This window comes from Lepisosteus oculatus, chromosome 2, assembly GCF_040954835.1.
Source record: "Lepisosteus oculatus isolate fLepOcu1 chromosome 2, fLepOcu1.hap2, whole genome shotgun sequence".
Taxonomy (NCBI): Eukaryota; Metazoa; Chordata; class Actinopteri; order Semionotiformes; family Lepisosteidae; genus Lepisosteus; species Lepisosteus oculatus.
The window spans coordinates 51,524,274-51,544,314 of NC_090697.1; the positions used below are offsets into that span (position 1 = coordinate 51,524,274).

At 36.4% G+C, this 20,041-nt stretch overlaps 1 protein-coding gene across 9 annotated transcripts in view; it reads left to right on the forward strand.

The window, feature by feature from the left end:
• Nucleotides 1-20,041, forward strand: part of utrn (utrophin) — a 292,295-nt gene that overhangs the window by 216,575 nt on the left and 55,679 nt on the right. For all 9 annotated transcript variants that reach the window (XM_015347666.2, XM_015347699.2, XM_015347693.2 and 6 more), the window contains 2 exons: nucleotides 6,872-6,933; nucleotides 8,985-9,059. In XM_015347666.2, coding sequence (XP_015203152.2) covers nucleotides 6,872-6,933; nucleotides 8,985-9,059 — 137 coding nt within the window. The remainder of the gene's footprint in view (nucleotides 1-6,871; nucleotides 6,934-8,984; nucleotides 9,060-20,041) is intronic.

Genomic DNA, 20,041 nt, shown 5'->3' on the forward strand with positions numbered 1-20,041 from the left:
TTTAGAACATTAATAAAAATAAGATGGTTTGAAGTAATGCACTTTACCTGTCAGTTTTTTTATATTACGATATATGCACACTAAAAGGAAACACCACCACCATTTGCATGACTTCTGCTACTTTGTTATTAATTCTAAGGGTGGTGAATCATACTGTATGAACATTACCCACAAATTTATATTAAGATATTGCATTTAAATATATATTCGCTTTTAATATCAAAACAAAATTTGTTGCAAAATTAACAATGTTAAACTTATGTTTTATAGTCTGATTTAAACTGTTCCTATTAACTAAAGTATTGGTGACTCAAGCGTTAGTATTACTGCTTTGCAGCACTGGGGCCCTGGGTTCAATTTCTGACCTGGGGTTCTATCTGCGTGTTCTTCCCGTGTTCGTGTGGGTTTCTTCTGGGTCCTCCTGTTTCTCCCCACTGTCAAAAGAGGTTCTGGTATTGGTTATTTGCCTTCTATTAAAGTTAGCCCTGATGTGACTGTGTGCATGTCTGTGTTTGTGTCTCTCAGTATGTGCCTAGTGATGGACTGGTGTCCTGCTAAAGGTTGTATCCTGCCTTGCATATGTTGCTTGCCGAGATGGGCTCCAGCTCCCCTGCAGCCCTAAATTGCTTGGAAAATAGATGAATGGAACAATGGTGGTGCTGTTAGTAACACACATAGAAAACACACTTGTAGAATATTATAGTAACAAAACTAGAAACTGCTCCCTTCATTTCCAATAATGAAGAAGTAAGTGAAGAAATGTGTTGGTACAGAAGAAAACTGTCTTCACATCTTGCAACATTTTTAATAAGCATTATGATGAGGTGAGCAGATGTGAAAAGCTGTGTCTTGCAGAGAGGCTCATGAGTCCAATAGCTGAGCCCAGTGAAGGCTCAAAGACTGACAAGAGCTGACGGGGATTGCTGAAGCAGACCGGAAAGGGGAGGCTCACAGGACTGATTTGTAAAAGGAGGCGGACGCAGCTTTCAAGGCTGATCCAGGCAGGGTGGCGGCCCTTCTTGCAGGATTACGGGCCGAACGGTCAGAAACGTGTCTGGAGCTTAGCAAAAGAAGCAGGGCATAAATGGGGAGCGCAGGTTTGAGACAGACTGGGAATCTTTTGCGCAGGATTCAGGCTGAATGTCCGGCTGAGGTTAATAATCCTAAGAACACTACCCTGGTCAGAGCACAAGATAGTCCAGGTATCCTGACGGAATTAGAACCCATTAATTGGAGGAAGTTGGAAGGGGCATCCGGCCTGAGTGAATCTGAACATACCTGGATGATGTTCAACTTCTTGTGCAAATGTGGTTTTAGAGAGCCTTGAGTTCTGCCTTTCCAAAGCATAACAATAAGATTCTTTATGTTTTTTTTCCTAATCTTCACAATCTTCATAGAGTACTTTGATTAACAATCTTGTTCAGAATGTTTTCATTCACAGCATCAAATAAACACCACCAAAACAAGCTAGAATACTTAAAAGACAGGTGTGCTTTTGATGAAGCTACTATTAAAGACTTATAAGGACTGACAGATTTACATGCAAATGTCTCAATTTGCATTCAAAAGAACATTGCTGGCATTTTTTAAACAGCATCATACTCCTTCTTACACTAAAAATAATTTAACATTATATTCTAGCGCTTAGGGATTTATATTGCTCTACTCTTTCAGCCTGTTGTCCATAAATAATTAAGCCATTAACTTTGTTGTGTTGTTCTAAAATTAAATTGGCAATCCCCCCGTATTCTGTACATTTAGGTTGAAGATCTTTTTCATCTGCCCTTCAAAATGTGATGTGTTCGTGATAGCTAGTTAATCAGAATTTTTGTATGCTACGACAGAGAGGACTAATACTACTACAGTCATCTATATGTAGTGTAAACAGAACTAGAAGACAGATTGATCCTTGAAGAGCACCTGGAGATTGCCTTCACTCTAGATGTTATGCCATTAAATCTAACAGATTAGGGCCTGTTTGTCAAAAAGAACATGACCCAAGCTTCAAACAAGAGAATCAAATTTAAACAGACATAAGAAGACAGTGAAAATCAGATGTCAGTCAACATTATCTGTGTTTTTTATGATTCTAATAGTATTTTTAAATTTAAGACAGAAAAATCCAGAAATAGATTTCTTTTATCTTAAGGTTACAAAGAAAAACTGCTAAATTAATAATAAAGAACAATAAATAAAAAATATGGATGCACTTCAATTTAGGACTTCAAACTGTTCTGGACCAACTAGGCAATCTAAAATATGCATGACACAAAACCCACCTGAGAAGATTGACAAGCGGCACAGAACTATTAATGGGTTAAAGCAAAGAGAGGCAGCAAATGAGCAAAATAAAATTCCTGACATCTATTCATCCTTTCTTCACTGCAGGGCTGTTAAGACAGAAGTGCCTCTGAGAGGTATAACCTTCCCCCCAACCTTTCATGTCTTTAGAATGACCTCCTTTTCTTTCCTGGTGTGAACTCACAAGCTTTATTTTGACCTGCTGTTCCAGATCCACTTTTCTTCCCCAGTTATTATGTCTAATGGGTGCCCCCTGTTGGTATTCATCAAAAAAGGTTGGTTGGGTTCTGACATATGTACTGAGATGGGCAAAAGACAGCTACACAGAGAAATCATGGGTCACAGGGTTAGTTGTAGCCAACAGTGGAATCTCTGTACAGATGTGGATTTCTCTGAACCATTGAAAGTATGGCTGGGAGTATACTCTTGTGGAAATATCCCAGCATCCTTCAAACAATCAGTGAATGTACTAATACTGGGAAAAAAGAAATAAGCTGCAAGTTGTCCCTGTTATCTGAATTATGTGACTTCAGTACTTTTGTAAATAAAAAAAAAAACATTCAGCTAGAAGGACAAAGCTGATCTGCAGCTTTCAGGCTATAAAACTTTGAAACTCAGATTCCTAAATTAATTTCTACATCACACCTTGCCAGGCATCTTTTGCCTTTTAAAATGAAATGTTTTATGGTAATAAATATATTACATTAAAGAAGAAGTGAAGAGTTACAAAGGCAATATTTGAACTTTTATGTGTTAATTTGGGCATTTATTAATTGCCCTGACTGTGTACTTAATTAGATGTACAGACTGAAGCAGATAAATTGCAACTGAGTTTTGATATTTGCAGCAAGCAGGTTTCGAAGCTCTGAGGGATGTGTACCACATTTAATATAAAAAGGCAGAATTCTCAAAGCATTTCTTCCTTTTTTTTCATTTCAAAGCAATCTATGTGTCAAAAGGCATCTCTGGATAAGATTTACAGTAAAATAAATGGCACATGGCGCAGCTTTGGTGAAGACTACCACTTTTTTAATAGCCTTTATACTTTTTCTGTGAGGTAAGGGTTTTCTGTCTTGGCATCAAAGAAGTCCTTATAGTTCACTGTTGGCTTGCTCTAGTGGTTGTGATTGGTGTTTACCAAATGTGCTGAAATGAAATGCAATGAAAAGGTTTCTGACCTTTTCAATACTGGCCACATTTTGTGTTCAACAAGATATATTTGGCACGCTGAAGTTATACAAAAATAAATTCACTAATTAGGTAAACTACATTAACCAGGTTCTGTGAGTAATTATCTTGTAAAAACCTTACACCTACAGTAAAAATTAGTCCTTTAAGCTCAAGCTCATGAGTTCCCAATAATAACATGTGACTGCCTGAGTGCTTCTGATGTGCTTCTGAGATTCTGTGGGCAGGGGAGGTCTTGACCTCATGTTCCTCTTGTTATCATTTGGACACTTTCAGGTTTTATCACTTACAGCTGTTATCTGCTCTGTCCATAGAACTAAAGCTTGTTTTATGTTCCAGCACACATCTTCCACTGTACAGTATGTTGTCTTCATCTCTTTGATCCTATTGCAGGTCTGGACTATTAAATAGCCACTCCAGTGTAGAGGCTTTCCAATGGCAGTAAAAAGTCTGTGTAATCCTGTAACAGAATCCCTATTTAACTTGTTTTATTTCCAGAATGTTGTACGTTCAAACAAAAGCAAAAAACAAAACAACAACTACATTAACTCTCTTTGGAGCCCTCCCTATATTCTAGGTTGGTTTTCGTGCTTACTATAGGGTATGTAGCTAAATTCCCTGCAAATCACTCCACAGACGACAGAGATTCACTGTAGATTATTTATCATTTCCATCAAAGCTGCTCCATCTTCTCATGATTTTTGCAAAGACAGCCCTGTTTTACTTTACAGGGTTTATTTGTATCAGGTGGGCCATGATTATGTCTGTTGGCAACCATGCTCTATTACTGGACTGGCTGCCGCCATTTTGACTTTGTGACTACATCAAAGCCAGAATGACCACTTTGTTCAGAAGTTTCCCAGGGTCCTCTCAGGTGAGTTCTCCTTTCAGGGATGTAGACTCCCTCACAGGGTCTTATATATGCTAACAAAATAGTGGCAGTTTTATAACGCATAATAATGTAGGCTACAGTATAATGATTCCTAATGCTTTACCTCAAACGTGCAAGTTGTGTTTTGGTGACTAAAATTGTTCTTTAAGTGAAGTCTGTGGTAATAACGTATTGTCCTCGTCAGTTTAATTAATACTTAGTCCAGCAGATCCTCATGATTTTATAGAACTTTATGTACTATGCAGTGTACTCTGTCGTGGAATGTGTTTTATGAGCAACTAATGTAATGATGTGAGTCCCATACAAGCTGTTGACTGCTTTCTTTTTTTCCCCATCAGTTTTTAGGGTCTACATTTTTCCAGACAGGAAAATACTGTATCATTGCTCTGCTTTTCAGTTCTGTGTGTCCCATGTACATTTTAGGTACTTGTGAAACTTTAGTCTTTTACGTGTCTGTCAAGTGTATGTAGTGCATCCTTAAATACTTTATCATGGAGCCAGTTTTCTTCTTTTCCTTATTACCTGTATCATAACAAATGTCAATGCCTGTTTATGTTTTGTAGCCTTTCATTGTGGTTTAGGGATTTCCTTTTTTTTAACCTTTCTTTTAATTACTATGTGAATCGCTGAACATTTTCATTTTTTTTTAGAAAGCGGTTGGAGATGACTTGCTGTTATTTGACTGTCAGCTAAAGGTTTTTTGAGTAAATATTTCTGGGCAGTGTAATCATCTGATTAAAAGTCTGGGGCATTTTTTTTCTCATTTTTTCAAATATTGAAATTTCACTCAGAGTGCATTAGAGTCTGAATTGTTTTTTTATTTTAATGAAGTGACAAGGCTTGGCCTTAGTTGAAAGTGTTGCAGGAAAAGCACCTACTATGACATGCTTTTCAAAGACCAGGTCTGGATCTGTAAACAGGTGAACCAGATTGTTGAATGTTGTTAAAGGTTGTTCTGCAACAAATGATTCACAACTCAGGAATTCTTGTCAAATAGCTACACAGAACATTTTTCAAGCAAATATGGAGGTTTTAAAACATAGCAGGACTGTATATGGCATTGCATATGTGTTTTCGCATTTAAAAAGTAATTGTCTTTTATTGTATTCTCCTCTGAATTTTAAAAGATGTACAAAGCATGTGCAAGTAAATGAAAAAACTATGATAAAACAACCATGTGTCACAAAAGCTTTTTTTTCAAACCATCACAAATTTATTTCAAAGGGACAGATCAGAGCTTTCCTTTGGGCAGTGTTGAATGATTACTGAATAAATCTGGAATCTGTGGGAAGTACAGACTTTGAGGAATAAATATTTCAGGTAGACATACAGGTTTTTTTAAACAGTATTGGTTCAATGTGGATGAAAGGATTAGAAAGTCAGAGTAACTGGCATTTTCATAGATCACAAATTGCTTGCTGGACAACACAGTGGTTATGCATTGTTCTGTCAGATGCTGTGGTATATGAATCTGAGGTTACTTTTTTCCCTTTAATTAAAACTAAACAAGATGTGAAAATTGGTAACTATACCACAAGTGCCAAATGTGTCATTGCTATTCAATGGTGGAAGGGAACAGGTCAGGAGGATCACCTACAGGCAGGCTCTGCCACTTTTCATGTCAATTTTAACATCTTTCAGAGTATATTAGGGTTGCTTTTTATCTCAGGATCCTGACAAACAACCTGGACCACAAGTGACTTAACATAAAACAGTCATGGATAAGAAACCTTCCCTGGAGCCATTTCATGAGAAAGTTGTATATTCTACTACTACTTTCCAAATTACTTTTGTAACCTTATGTTGGGAATTGCTTTCCTTTGGAATGGACAGGAAGTACTTATACAGGACAAGGATGTCTTCTCATTTCAAATTAAACATGAATGAATGATCCGGGTCTGGTAACATTTTAATATTTTGAACAAATATTGAGAAAACAAAACATCAGAAGACACCTGTTTCATCTATTGGATTTAATTTGCTGGAGAATCTGAAAACGGTGCCAATGGAGTCATGATTCAGTTTGTGAAACCAATTCCCCCTTTTCTAAATTAAAGTAAAAATGAAATTGTAAAATAAACATTAGAAGTTATATTTGAAGAGCAAAACAGAGATGTATCTCATTCTTAAAACCTGTATTTCTTATGCAAGTTTGATATGTTACTAGAAGCTCAGAGTATTCTGTTTTTACTCCATATCTTGCATATCTTTTTTTATTTTGGTATTAAAGCCCTTTGCACTATTTTCTGGTGTAATTTTTGCTTTTCTTCTGGCTGCCAAATGGAACCAAGGAAATAAAACCATGGACAATGCACTGCTGTACTGTAGCACCAGCAGTATTACAGGCCAGACATTCACAATTATATCCAGGCTTGTGCTGTAAAGAAACCTTGCAGGAAGAAAAGGGCTCATAGAGTTTTCATGCAGGATTATGAATGCAGAATCTGTGAAATGGTAGGGTAATGTATTTTTTTTTTTGCTTTGTTACAGCCATCAGACCCAGACGACCTGCTGGGACCATCCAAAGATGACAGAGCTGTTCCACTCTTTAGGTATGAAAACTTGCCTTTTCGTTAACATGGCTGCAAGCCAGCTCCTCTGTCTCATGTAAATAAGGTAGTTTTCTAAAGAGAAGAGCTGGTTTACTGGACTCTTCCAACAGTAGCTGGCAGCCTGAATGGGATGACATTTTGCAATAGCAACAGTAGAAAGCTCATTTTCTGATTTTTATGCATGTTCAAAGACAGATCTTGCCTACTAAATTTGAAATATCTTAATTAATTTTACCTAGGTCTGAAATAGGGCTTATGACCTCAGCTAGGGTTCTGAGATCTTCTGGGCATGTTTTATTTTAAAACAGCTGAACCCTTTAAGCTTTCTAAGGAATCTGATATTCCAGGAAGATTGTTTCACAATGTTAATTGTTCGCATTGCCATATTCATCTTATTATAATCCATGCTTAGTGCTTATAACTAACCAGCAGTCTTTTTAGATTTGTATTTAGTATTGCTTATACGTCATGTTTAGAGCTCATTTCCATTTAGAAGTTTTAGTGAATTATTATGTATTTGTGAATGGACAAGAGAATATGAACAAATTATTCAGAACTGTTGACTCAGTATCTCAATTTGAGCAACATTTAACTCATCCTATTTTCATAATTCTTTGGTTTTTCTTAAAAATACTGTTGTTTTGATTTTTTGGGGAAACCTAGAAGCTAGTGGTTATAATTGCAACTGTATTTTGTGACCTTTGCTTAGTAAGCCTTGTTACTTCATTTGTCTGGTGTTTAACCTTTTCAAAAGCTACTGCCTGACCCCTTATGATAAGAAACACATTCCTTCAATCCATAATCTACATTTCATTGCAATCCAAAGCTCTGTTCAGAGAGAATCAAAGCCATAACAGTTTCCTTCTCAGGGTTAACAAGCTTTGGCATTATGGTCTTAGCAGATGGGCCTAATGAGGAGCACTTTCTTTTATGTGAACGTTTACTGCCAGGTGGTCATTTTAGCTCACTAGCTCTATTGAAAAAGGAATAATGTAATGAATGAGTGTGATTTTCAAGATAATAGGTCTGATAATAATGCCAAGTGAAATGACGAGAAAAATTATGCAACTGAGACAGTGCCAGTTTTGTTTCTTTTGCTTTTTATATTAGGAAGGCACTTGGCAAGATTACAGTATGTCTAATTGTTCAGGTGCCTTTAGGAAGCTGGACACAGTCAAGAAATCCCTCTGCCACATTTTGTGTGCTTGCTAATTTCAATAAAAATATAATAATATTAATACACAACATCTTTTAAAATAATGGTGTAACACCATTACTTGTTTTTATTGAAGTTTTTGTGGATTCTTTTGTGCTTCTTTCCATGGGGAGAACATTTTAAAGGAATTGTATTCATACAGTATTTATTTGTCTTATTGATCAGATCAGTATCTCCTCTTTAGTAAAATAGTTTGAGACAATCTGCTTTATTTAGAAACATTTAGACACCAAATAATCCAGATGGGATATTAGTAGATGAGCCTTGAAATAATACCTCAGCAATTTAAATATTTGTTGAAAAATGGTGAAACTTTTTTATGATATAGAGTAACATTAATCCATTACCATAATACGCAACCTTAAGATACACCAAACATATAGCTAATATCAGGGAAACAGTTGGTTTCTGAGGTTTCACTGCCTCAATAACTGGATAAATAGTTAAAAAATTGGATAATGATAATAGAAATAATAAAAGGTATGCTTTAATATGATGTTAACAAGGATTTTGGTTGTATATTACATGCTGTACAATACAGCCATAGGTCAGGTGGAAGGACTTAGTGCCTTATTCTGAATCACTTCTATGATGGCAAGCCCTGTCAGGCAACAGTGAAAGGGACAATTTAGAATAGACAAAGTTCTCTATCTTCTGTCTCTTTTGGGGGTTTTCTGTTTGGTTCTCATTGTATGGTATTTGCCTTGATTAAGAGGACTGTATATATTTATATGTATATTTTTAGGCTACTTTCTGTTATGTTCCTTCTCAAAAACCCCTTGCCCTTGATTTATATTTAAAAGTATACTGTATAACTGTATTTTTCCTCTTGCAGCTGATTTGAACAATGTGCGGTTCTCTGCCTACCGGACAGCCATGAAGATTCGCAGACTACAGAAAGCACTCTGCTGTAAGTGTCTGTTGAAACCCTTTCTTTTGTGACCAGATACCAGTAGGCTCTGTGTCCATCCAAGAAACAATAAGTTGTTGCTGTAATATCTCTAACTTTAGTTTAGTTTGCCCTGGATGTGAACTTTGGCATTGTGTTATCATAAAAGAAAGCTCTTCTCATTACCTTTTTAAAGAAAAAGTATAAGCATATTAAATGGAAGTTTGCTGCGATGCCATTTTTTGTAATAACGTTCAACAACAAATTAGCCTTAACTGAGATGATTATGCCTGCAACCAAATTAGAGCACAAGTTATACTGCTGTTTCTTATTTTCCCTCAGTCATGGTTGTCTCATCCAAAAAGTACTTGGGAAATGATTAGAGATCTATAGTGGTGTTTTATATGGGGTATAGAGTATGGAGGTTACAAAGGGTTGAATGTTTTAGAATGAAAATGTGTGTAAATTAGTACTCCTAGTACAAAGAGAAGAACAAGGAGCCCAGAGCAAAGATAAAAATGTTATTTTTTATTTTTCTGTCAACTGTAATGTTGTCACATCTGTATTCAGATCATATTTCTACTTTTGTTGCAAAGACTGGAAAAGTATTTGCCAGACAGGGTGCCCAAAGCTGTAAAATATTACAGATGACAGCATCTGAAGATTAGAAAAGTAATTTCTGCGCTAATGAGGTATTTTTTTGCCAGATTGTAATTGAACAGGTGTTAATATTACAGAAAGGTCTATGCTGCTGTGTGCTTGTATTTTTACTTTGTCAGTTGTTATTTGTCAGCCTTATGGTTTTTATATGTTGAATAGCATTCTTTATTTTATTTGTTTAAAAGTTTTTTTTTCTGCAAGTTAGCAGTTTTAACATTCACAGAAGGTCTCTGAAAGTAGGATCAGACACTGAAGCCTCCATTCTTCCTTGTTAATTACTGTCTGTCACCTTTCCATGTTTACTGGAAAATAATTCTTTTGACTTTCTAAGTACTTTTAATTGTGTAAGACATCTTCCATACTGGTAATACTCAAAGAATTAAAAAAGACATGGGTATTTTCTATATAAGGAAACAAATTTACATTTAGGAGAAGAAAAATAGTTCAAGGATCTTATATTTACTGAGCAATAATAGTGGCAGTTTACAGTAAGGAATTTTATAGTGCTGAGGGAGGAGACAGAATGAGTTTAGTCAGATCATTGTCAGGAAAAGGATCAATGTGGATGGTTGTAGACATGTTACAAGGGATTTTTTCAGACGTTCTCTCATGTTGAAGGAAACTGTCTATCATGGTATCTGTAAAGAGCTTAAGTGCAATGGTCAATCCATCTAAATTAAAGAAGACCAAAATTCATGATTAGTGTTTCCTAAAGAGTGCAAGACAATGGTAATAGAAATGATAAAAGGTTTGAAAATTAAAATTTTAAGTTTGTGAAGCACATTCCGGTAGTAACCCTTAATGTTTTTTAATACTTTTGAATGACTTGTCCAATCAGAGCTGTTGTCTCACTGATCATATGATCGTAATGATGCATGGAATTTTTAAGTTGTTTTCTAACACACAACAAAGTAGTTGGAAGTAACAAATGATGCAAAAGCCCTTTTGCAGTCAAACTAACCCCATTTCATTTGACAATTAACCTGAATCACAACTGAGCAAAACTTAAACTGGAGACAAGGAACCTGATTTATGTACTGTATACTCTGACGATACTCAAATTTACATTCATACCAAACCTGACACTGATGTGGCTGTCTCTATTCTATCTAATTGCATCTCTGACAAAAAAATTTGGATGACTCAAAACGTCCTTCATCTTAACTGCGACAAGACTGAAGTCATGCTTATTGGCACCCCCCATCAACTTCGTAAAGCCAGTCCTGTAACCCTATCTGTAGATGGTTCTATACTTGAGCTTCAATCAAAATTGAAAAGCCTTGGGGTTATATTCGATTCTGGTTTAACATTCGACCCACATGTGCAGCATACTGTCAAAACATCTTTTTTTTCACCATATAAATATCGCTAAACTGTGCCCTATGCTATCATTAACTGTGGCTGAAAAGCTGATCAACACATTTGTGTTCTCTCAAATTGACTACTGTAATGCTCTACTCTCTGGGGTATCTAAATCTACTCTGAACAAACTGCAGTATGTCCACAATTCAGCAGCCAGAATCATGACCAGGTCTAGTGCAAGCGTTCACATTACTCCTATCCTGGAGTCCTTGGACTGGCTTCCGGTCAAATTCCGTGTAGACTTTAAAATCCTCATGCTCACCTATAAGGCTCTGTATGGCTTGGCACCTCAGTACCTGTCTGAACTATTATCGCCCTACTCCCCACCTCGCAACCTTTGCTCTTTTAATTCTGCCCTCCTTACTGTCCCCCAAGCCCATCTACATTGTATGGGTGACAGGGCCTTCTCCTGTTATGCCCCCAAGCTCTGGAACTCTCTCCCCAAGGATATCAGAGAGTCACCTTCCCTAAACTCCTTCGAATCCAGACTCAAAACCCTCTTCTTCAGAAAGTCTTTACTTAACTGGTTCCATTCTTCACTCCTCTGCTTTCTTAGTACCACCATCCTCGGTCTCCTCTATATATTGTAATTGTGTTTTATTTTGTGTATTGTTCTTATTTATTGTTGTTGTCATCCTGTAAAGCGCTTTGAGAAGCCACCTTTAAAGGCGCTATATAAAATAAAGTTTATTATTATTATTGTATATTCTAAGTGAAAAAGAAAATACCACCAACGAAGTTGGCAAGCTACTAGCTATAAAATAGTAAATTTGCATTGTTAATTTGACAGCTTTTAAATGTGCAAATTAGACAGTTCATCTTTGAAAATGTGCATTAAAAGCCTGTTATGCCAAAGAAAAACATATTTTGATTAAGGAATAATTGGATGCGATGGTCATGTAGAAACATTTTTTTTGATATAATAGAAAGCATTTAGGGTGTTTTGAGCACATAGACTACCCTAGACTGATATGAGAAGCAGAGGACAGCTGCTGTATGACGGGCTCAGACATCACTTTATTGTGAAGAGATCACACTATACTGATGGAAAAAAGAAGCGCACCATTTTCTGGAATGAGAATACTATAGTTCTAGCTTATGTACTCTCACAAAAAGTTGTCAATTTGTTTTAAGCCCTCTGACCAGCAATACAGCTTGTGCAGTGAGGCATTGCAACTTACCAGTCCCACGAAAGCTTGTTAGGTGCATTATTTTCAGCAGCTGCGCGGAAGATCTGCCAGTCAGTGGCAGCAAAACAGTGATTTAGTATAAGATCTCATTCATCTGACCAACGTTGAATGGTTCTTAACACAATGCCCACATCAGTGACAGGACAGTGAGGCTCCATGCTGCAGGCCTTAGAGCAAGACAACCTGTCAGAGGCCTTCTGCTCACACCTCCTAGACGTCACACCCAACTGGCTTGGTCCAGACAGAGGCTCAGATGGACTCGTCAGCAGTGGCATCAGGTCCTCTTCACGGATGAGTCACTCTTCAGCCTGTTCCACACAGACAGGAGGGCCAGAGTGTGGAGGAGGTGTTTTGCGTTTTTTTTTTCCTTTAGTATACGGTATATACAGTACTTGGATTCATTAGAATCCTTCCAGACCAATTTTCATTAATAGTGTTTGGAGGAGCTTTTTGGGTGGTATTTCCTGCACTTCTTTGAGATGTGTTTTATTCCTTTTTTTCTTTAAAAAACCTGTGAAAGCCTTTTTAAATTAGAAAATTAATTAAAAATAATTTAACTATCAATTTGTGAATTATTTTTGTCCATCAGATACAACAGCTTTGGTATAATCATATTGTACTGGGATGCTACTGGTCAGTTATAAATGTTGCTGGACTGTTTCTGCAGTATGATGGGTTTCTTTACTGTATTCGTACTGTGAAATGGGCAGGAATCCTATTTAAAAACCCAGTTAGGTGAAATCACTGTCATCAGCCAAAACAAGTAGTGCTCAGAAGGAATCTAAGAATGATGTTTGTTTGACAAGAAGCTCACTATAGAGCCTTGCTGTGCTGGTAAACTACAGAATTAGTTATTTCTGAAGTGGCAACAGAATGGGGTTTAAATAGTTAGGGAGCAAAACAGCACCAAAGATGCACCTGCTGTAGCAATACATCAGGATTCCTATTTAACAGGAACTTGAAAAATACCATAGTCTGCCTTGGAAGCCATTTTAAATCCTTACGTAGCCTGCTTGTTTTTATTTTTGAAATCAGGCCATTATACTTCAGGATATTGCATTTACTTCAGCATTTTGGTACTTTTTTATTATACTTCAGGGTAATGATTCTTTGGCAGCCCTGATACAAGTGAACACTAAAATTCAAATAGATTCAGAATAATACAAAAATAGTGGCTCTTAGGGAAACAAAGCATTGAATTAAAGCTTTTTTATCTGCAAATTTAAAAAAAGAGCACAATAAGCTGCTGTTATGAGACAGCTTCCTTGTTAAGAGTATAGTATAGTTTTAAACAGATGTACTTGTGATCTTAGAGGCAATAGGTTGATAAATGAGCAATATTGTTGTGAGCTGAAAGCTAGAGAATTAAAACCTTTGGAAAAAACCCTTAACCCTGTGGTTTTGAAAGACTGCTACTGAAAAAGGTGTACCTAATACCTCTTTATCACAAATAGTTTACAATATTGATATTGTACTAGCTGACTTATTTGAATGTTAGCAAACAAAAATTAGCATATTGACTGTGTAGTTATGTGGGTCACTGTAAAGAAATGTCGGTTTTCTTTTGAATTATTGGCAAAACATAATCAGTATTAAATCAATATGCATGATATTTTACCTTATGTATGATGTAGTTCTGAGGAAAACTGAAATTGTCATCTTTCCTGGAGCTGGACATAGTTTTAGATGGTGGTTAGAGAGGGAAAGTGAAAAACAAACTTTATATACAGTAGGTGTGTGTAGAGATTGTTGCAAACATAAGTACAGCTAAAGCCTTTTAGAATATTTAGTTTATCAAAACTGACACTTTCTAGGTTGAGTTAAGGATTCAGTAAACAGAAGAGATACCATTGCCATTGCACATTTAATAAACAGCCTCATAATATTTTATGGTCAGACAAGACAATATTGTAACTCTTTGGTCTAGATGCAAAGTGTTAAATTTGATCCAAACCCTACACAGAGCATCACCCAGCCAAACTCCATTCTTAGTGCCAAGTATGGTGGTTTATTTCCATTTTTATTGTACTGTGCTTAATTATTTACTGAATCTCCCTGATCTATTGTGGTTACAGGGTGCCTATATTTAGTATGTCTACAACAGTTTCTACACCCTAATTTTATTTTTTAACTACTTTGAGTAATATGTGGACTTTCTCTGACATTATTTTGATGTCACTGTTAAATTCTCTTTTTGGCCAAATCCTGTCACCACTTCAAATCCCATACAATGATGCATAAGCATGAATTAATAATCAAGTTTCTCAGTGTAACAGCAACATGAGCGAGTGATATAACCTTCAATGCAATATACAGTGCAATAGTATTTCAGCTTACTGCACTGTGAATTCCAGATGAATTTGCCTCTGTTGCTCTTTATCCGCCTCTCCATGCTGGGGTGAGAGCTGGACGAGTGTGGCACAGTGCCATTGTTCACATAGATATTACTAAATTTCATGGTCCCTGTATTAGAATAATTTAATAATTTAACTTCTGTGGCCGTTACCAGCTACCTGCTGCTCCATTGTTATTTCCACTTGGATGAAATATTTATATGCCAAATGAAAATGCACAAAATTGATAGCTCAGTCATAAAATATTGTATAATATGATAGCAAAATTGAGTTTTTATTAATGAAAGATACAGTACATCTTGGCCATCTGTGACACAGGGAGTCAGTACAGTAGTTTACCATATTCATCTACATTGTTTCCTGAGTGATTCCTTCTGAGTGGTCCACACAGATTTATCTCTGTTTACTGTTCTGAAATTCTCTGTTGCTTTGTTATTCCAACCTGGATTAAATTCGATCACTGGTTTTCATGTATTTATTACTGTATGTCCTGTACCTGACCATAGTTAAAATGAAATGAAAGGAAGATATCTAATCTCTACCTGTTTTCTGTTTTTATTTATTTTCAAAAATGTTTATTTAAAAGTGCTTGTGCTAGTTATGAAAACTGAATACTGCACTCTGGAAGAAAAAGTCCATTAATATCTGACTAAGTGGAAATATTCTAAATTTTAGTAGAACTAAACCATAGATTAAAATAAACAGGTAGAGATGTTCTTTGTTCATATGTCAGTCTCTGCAGCAGTCTGCCTTGATGTCCTTTTCACTTTGGTCCCTTTCATTCATATATAGTTTGAGACTGGTGTCATTTCTCAGGCTAGTTTCTGTGATCAAGAGAAAAAGAGCACAGTACCTTTGTTGCCATCAGTCAGCTTTCAGCTTACTCTTTAATTCTGTAGCTCCTACTGTACATCAGGCATTTCTATGTAAACATTCAGTGGTCTTCTTTTGACTTTAATTTACTCAGAAAAATCACTTCCACCGAATGGATTCCTTTGATTGTGTAAAGTTATTTCTGTACTTCAGATCAGAACATCAGTAGACTTGTCATTTCCTTTGTATGTTCTTTAAGGGAGTGTACAGAAATAGCACAGATGGACAACAGAGATGTCGATGCTTCAGTAGTTTGCATCTGCTGCCGTCTTGATTTTTTAAATGGGCATGTATAAAAGAACTTGAAAATAGTAAGCCATTTGACTATATAATGTTCTTTCCTATTAATTTAATTTGTGCTATAATTCCTTCTACGTGTAGACATACTGTATATTTACATTCTTAGACAAAAGGTTAAATTATTTTCAAATATTCTTTCACATCACTAATAATAAACTTTATTTTATATAGCACCTTTTAAAGTGGCTTCTCAAAGCACTTTACAGTAAGAGAAAAAAAGGACACAAAGAGAGTAGACAGCAGAAGTAATACAATTACAGCAAGGTTTTGGAATGCAGCATGAATGTAAAGAACCTGACATATAACCAATTAAATAAAAGGCTTTCTGAAAAATAAGGTTTTGAGTCTTGATATGAAAGTGTCACCCATAGATAGGCTTGGGAAACAGACAGGACACCAGAATTAGATGAAAAATGGTTGCGAGGTGGGTAGTAGGAAGATAGTACATTAGACAGGTACTGAGGTGCCAAGCCATGTAGAGTCTTCCAAGTGAGAATGAGAATTTTGAAATGGACACAAAACCTGATAGGAATCCAGTGGAAAGACTCCAGGATAGGAGTAATGTGATCGCTTGCACATGACCTGGTCAGGATTCTGGGTGCTGAATTCTTGTCATATTGAATTTTTTTCAGTGTAGATTTAGATACCCCAGAGAGTATGGAATTAGAGTAATTCTAGAAAAGACAAATGTGTTGACAAACTTTTCAGCTGCAGTTAATGACAACATAGAACATAATCTGGTGATATTTCTGAGGTAGAAGAATTATGGTTTTACAATATTTTGCATATGTTGGTCAAATGTCAAGCCTGGGACAAAAATCACTCTCAACTTCTTTATATTGAAATTCAGGTTCAAAGATAAAGTGACTGCATTAGCTTTACATAGTTGATGGGAGGTGCTGAGAAGCATGACTTCAGTCTTGTCATGGTTTAAATGAAGAAACTCTGACTCATCAAGGTTTTTATGTCAGAGATACGATTAGTGCAGACAGCCACTTCAGTGTCAGGTTGAGTATCATCAGTACAGGAATGACAATTTATACTATTTGATCTAAAAACCTAGCCTATAAGGGAATGTTCCAAAATATTTGGAAGAGATGGTAGGTTGGATATAGGGCAAAAATTGCTTAGGAAGTCTAGAGCCATTTTGGCATTGGGGTAACTAGCTTTTTTAAAGGCCATTGGTACCACTCCAGTACTCAAGGGTGTGTTTATTATGTTGAGGACAGCAAGGTAAAGGGCAGAAAAACAGGACTGAAATAAAGCAATGGAAATTTAATCTAATAAACAAGTAATGCATTTCATATGCGATACCAATTTAGCATGCAGCGTCATGTTGAGAGAAACTAGAAAGAGGAGAACCAGTGAAACTAGGCATGCAGGGAGGAGATGTAGTATTAACATGTGGTGGAGAGGATGTGATGCCAGATATTGTCAGTTTGGAGCTAAAAAAATGAAAGTGGTGCTTTCTTATACTCGAAATAAGAGAAAACAAATTAGTAGCTTAAAGTAATCCACACAATTTAGAAAGTCAAATAAATAAGTTGGGTCATCAGTGTGTGAGATGCATTACATACGTGCACAATATAATAAATAGGCTCAAACAAGCAGTTATCCAAGCAGTTTAATAGCAATGGGTTTAAAGGTTAACTTAGTTCTATTGCATATCCATGAGTCAACAATATTGGGGTCTACCCACAATACTGTCTTGTATGCCAGAGTGATAAGAAACAAGTCATTATGAATAGACCCAGCAATGCAGTAAAGTGATAAGCATGCAGGTATGGCAAATAAACTGAAGTGAAGTGATACTATGGAAGTGTAAAAAGGTTTTGTAGTCAGACTAGACAAAATGGAACCTTTTGGTATAAATACAAAGTGTTACATGAATGGAAAATGGATAGAGCAAATTATAGGCAAACCTTAGAGCATACTACAATCTGCTAAAGAACTTAAAAAAGAACAAAAATTAACCTTGCAGCAGGATGATGACAAAGAGCATATGGAAAAGCTACATTGAATTGGTAGAAGAAGAGAGTGAGTGTTCTTGGGTGTCCTTGACTTGAATCCTATAGGAAATCTGTGGTAAGACATGAAAATTTTGCTGTCCATCAGTGATCTCCAACAAACATGACAGAAAATTATAAACGTGGTGAAGACATATCCAAAGAGGTTCAGTTGTAATTGCTGCCAGTTCCTTCTCAAAATAGTAACTCTGGGAATCACAATAGCAGGTGAGAGAAGAGTTTAAATGGTATTGAATGTGCAAGCTGATGTTTGGAGGCAGCACGTTGTGTATAGCAAGTAAGGGAACAGGCAAGTGAGGTAAACAGGTAGGCAAGCAGAATCCAAGGCTGTAGTTGAGAGCAAAGTTTGACACCAAATAAATATAGTATCAAGGCAGTGAGGGAATTCAAAAGGCATGGAAGAGAATTCACTGAAGTCAGGAATCCAAAAGAAGCACAAGGTTGGTAACACAGGAACTAGAGGACAAAAAGCTTGAGAGGATCCAGGAAAAACATTATACCAGCAAGCAGAGCACAGTCAGAGAAGACCTTAAGTAATCTGAACTACCAGAGGCGGTGGTGGACATAAATTGGCCCCAGGTGGTATAGGTCTCCTGTCTGATAGCATATCCACAGCAATCATCTCTGACTGACAGGTGAGTCAGGCATGGCCGGCTGCCATGGCAATGCTAGCTTGCTCCACAGCTCTTAAGTAGTGGTGAACATGATATTTTTACCCCATAAAACTGTTCATTTTTCACAGTTCACATTATTAAAAAAATTGTACAGTATGATGCTGCTTTACTTCCTTGTCATTTGTCACCAGAGTATAATCAAAGCTTTCAGATGTCACATACTAAGTATGTATGTAATTTTCATTGCGTGAGGTTGACAAAACTGTCACATATCTCTTCAAATTTAACATTTAATTTCTGTCACACTTGTGAAAAGACCAACAAGAATGTTCAGGTTTCAAGGCTTGACTCAAGTGCTTAAATAGTGTGTTTGTAGTCTTTCAAGTATAATAAAATCTATTATGAACATTTGAGCTGTAAAGTTGGGCTTTCTGGTGAAAAAGACACAAAATGACACCATTTCTGATTCCTTAAATAAATGTAATAAGCATTCGTTGACTCCTCATTAAAGACTTCACCTTGAATATATTTTCTTTGCTGTGGAAATGTTGCTGCATTTATTTTTTTTCCTCCTGCTGTTCAGTAGACTTTCAATGTTTGTCTGGAAAACATCATGCTTTGAAGATTAAGCAGTCTGGCTGTCAGGGTCCTCTTAAGCCCAGCTCTGAAACCCGGCTCAGTTTGCCTTAGGTCTGCAGATCTTACTAACCTTATCAGTAGCTCAGGAAATGTAATCATGTAAAATGGAAAGTGAGAAGCTGTCTATTTTAATTTTTTGTACTCTAGGAAGGGGGTCTTCATTTGAAGGGGTATTAAGTCAGATCAAATTTTATGCTTCTATGGAAGTGTCATTAAGCAACAGGTGCTGGAGGTTTGGATTACATTGTATTATAGCTGTCAAGGGAGAAACCTATAAAATCCCACAGCTTGACATTTGCTCACTTAGAGCTGCCAGCCTTGTGTTTCTTTTCTTTCCCTTCTGGAACTATTGTAAAACCTGTTCTGTCTGGAGGCCATGAGATTATCCTTTGCTTCAGCTTCATGTGTAGGGGTTATGTAGTGTTGATGGTTCTGGGTCAGCAAATCCTCCACTGGAGGAATTTTCCTGTGGTGATGAGGTACAGAGGATTGTAAGGCTGTGTTCTGAGTTGTTGAACCTCATGTGTTTTACCTGTACAAGGCCATATCAAGGAAAGAAAAATGGCATTTCATTTCAGCTGTTGTGGCATCTTTTTGTAAGCCTCACTTTTTGTAGATTTGTAAAAGTAGGCTTAGAAACATGTGTGAGCAACTTTTTTTTTATCTGCTTTGTACAGTACATTTAAATGATCTCTACCAATTAGGGAGGAGTGTATTGGCTGTGGTAACTAACGTTTGCAGAATGCTTGTTTTTCCAATTTAAAATAAATAACACCACAAACAACTTTCAGGGACTACATAATGCCAATCAATCATTGTGCCACAGGTTTGTGGATTCTTGGTTATGTTTTTCAAAGAGCATTAGAATTCAAATAAACAATGCTGATTTACTATAGTTTAATGTAACCCTGAAAGATGTTGATCCTTAAAGCAATGGATAAGTTGAAAACTCTGTTGAACTAAATAAAATAAAACTAAACTGTT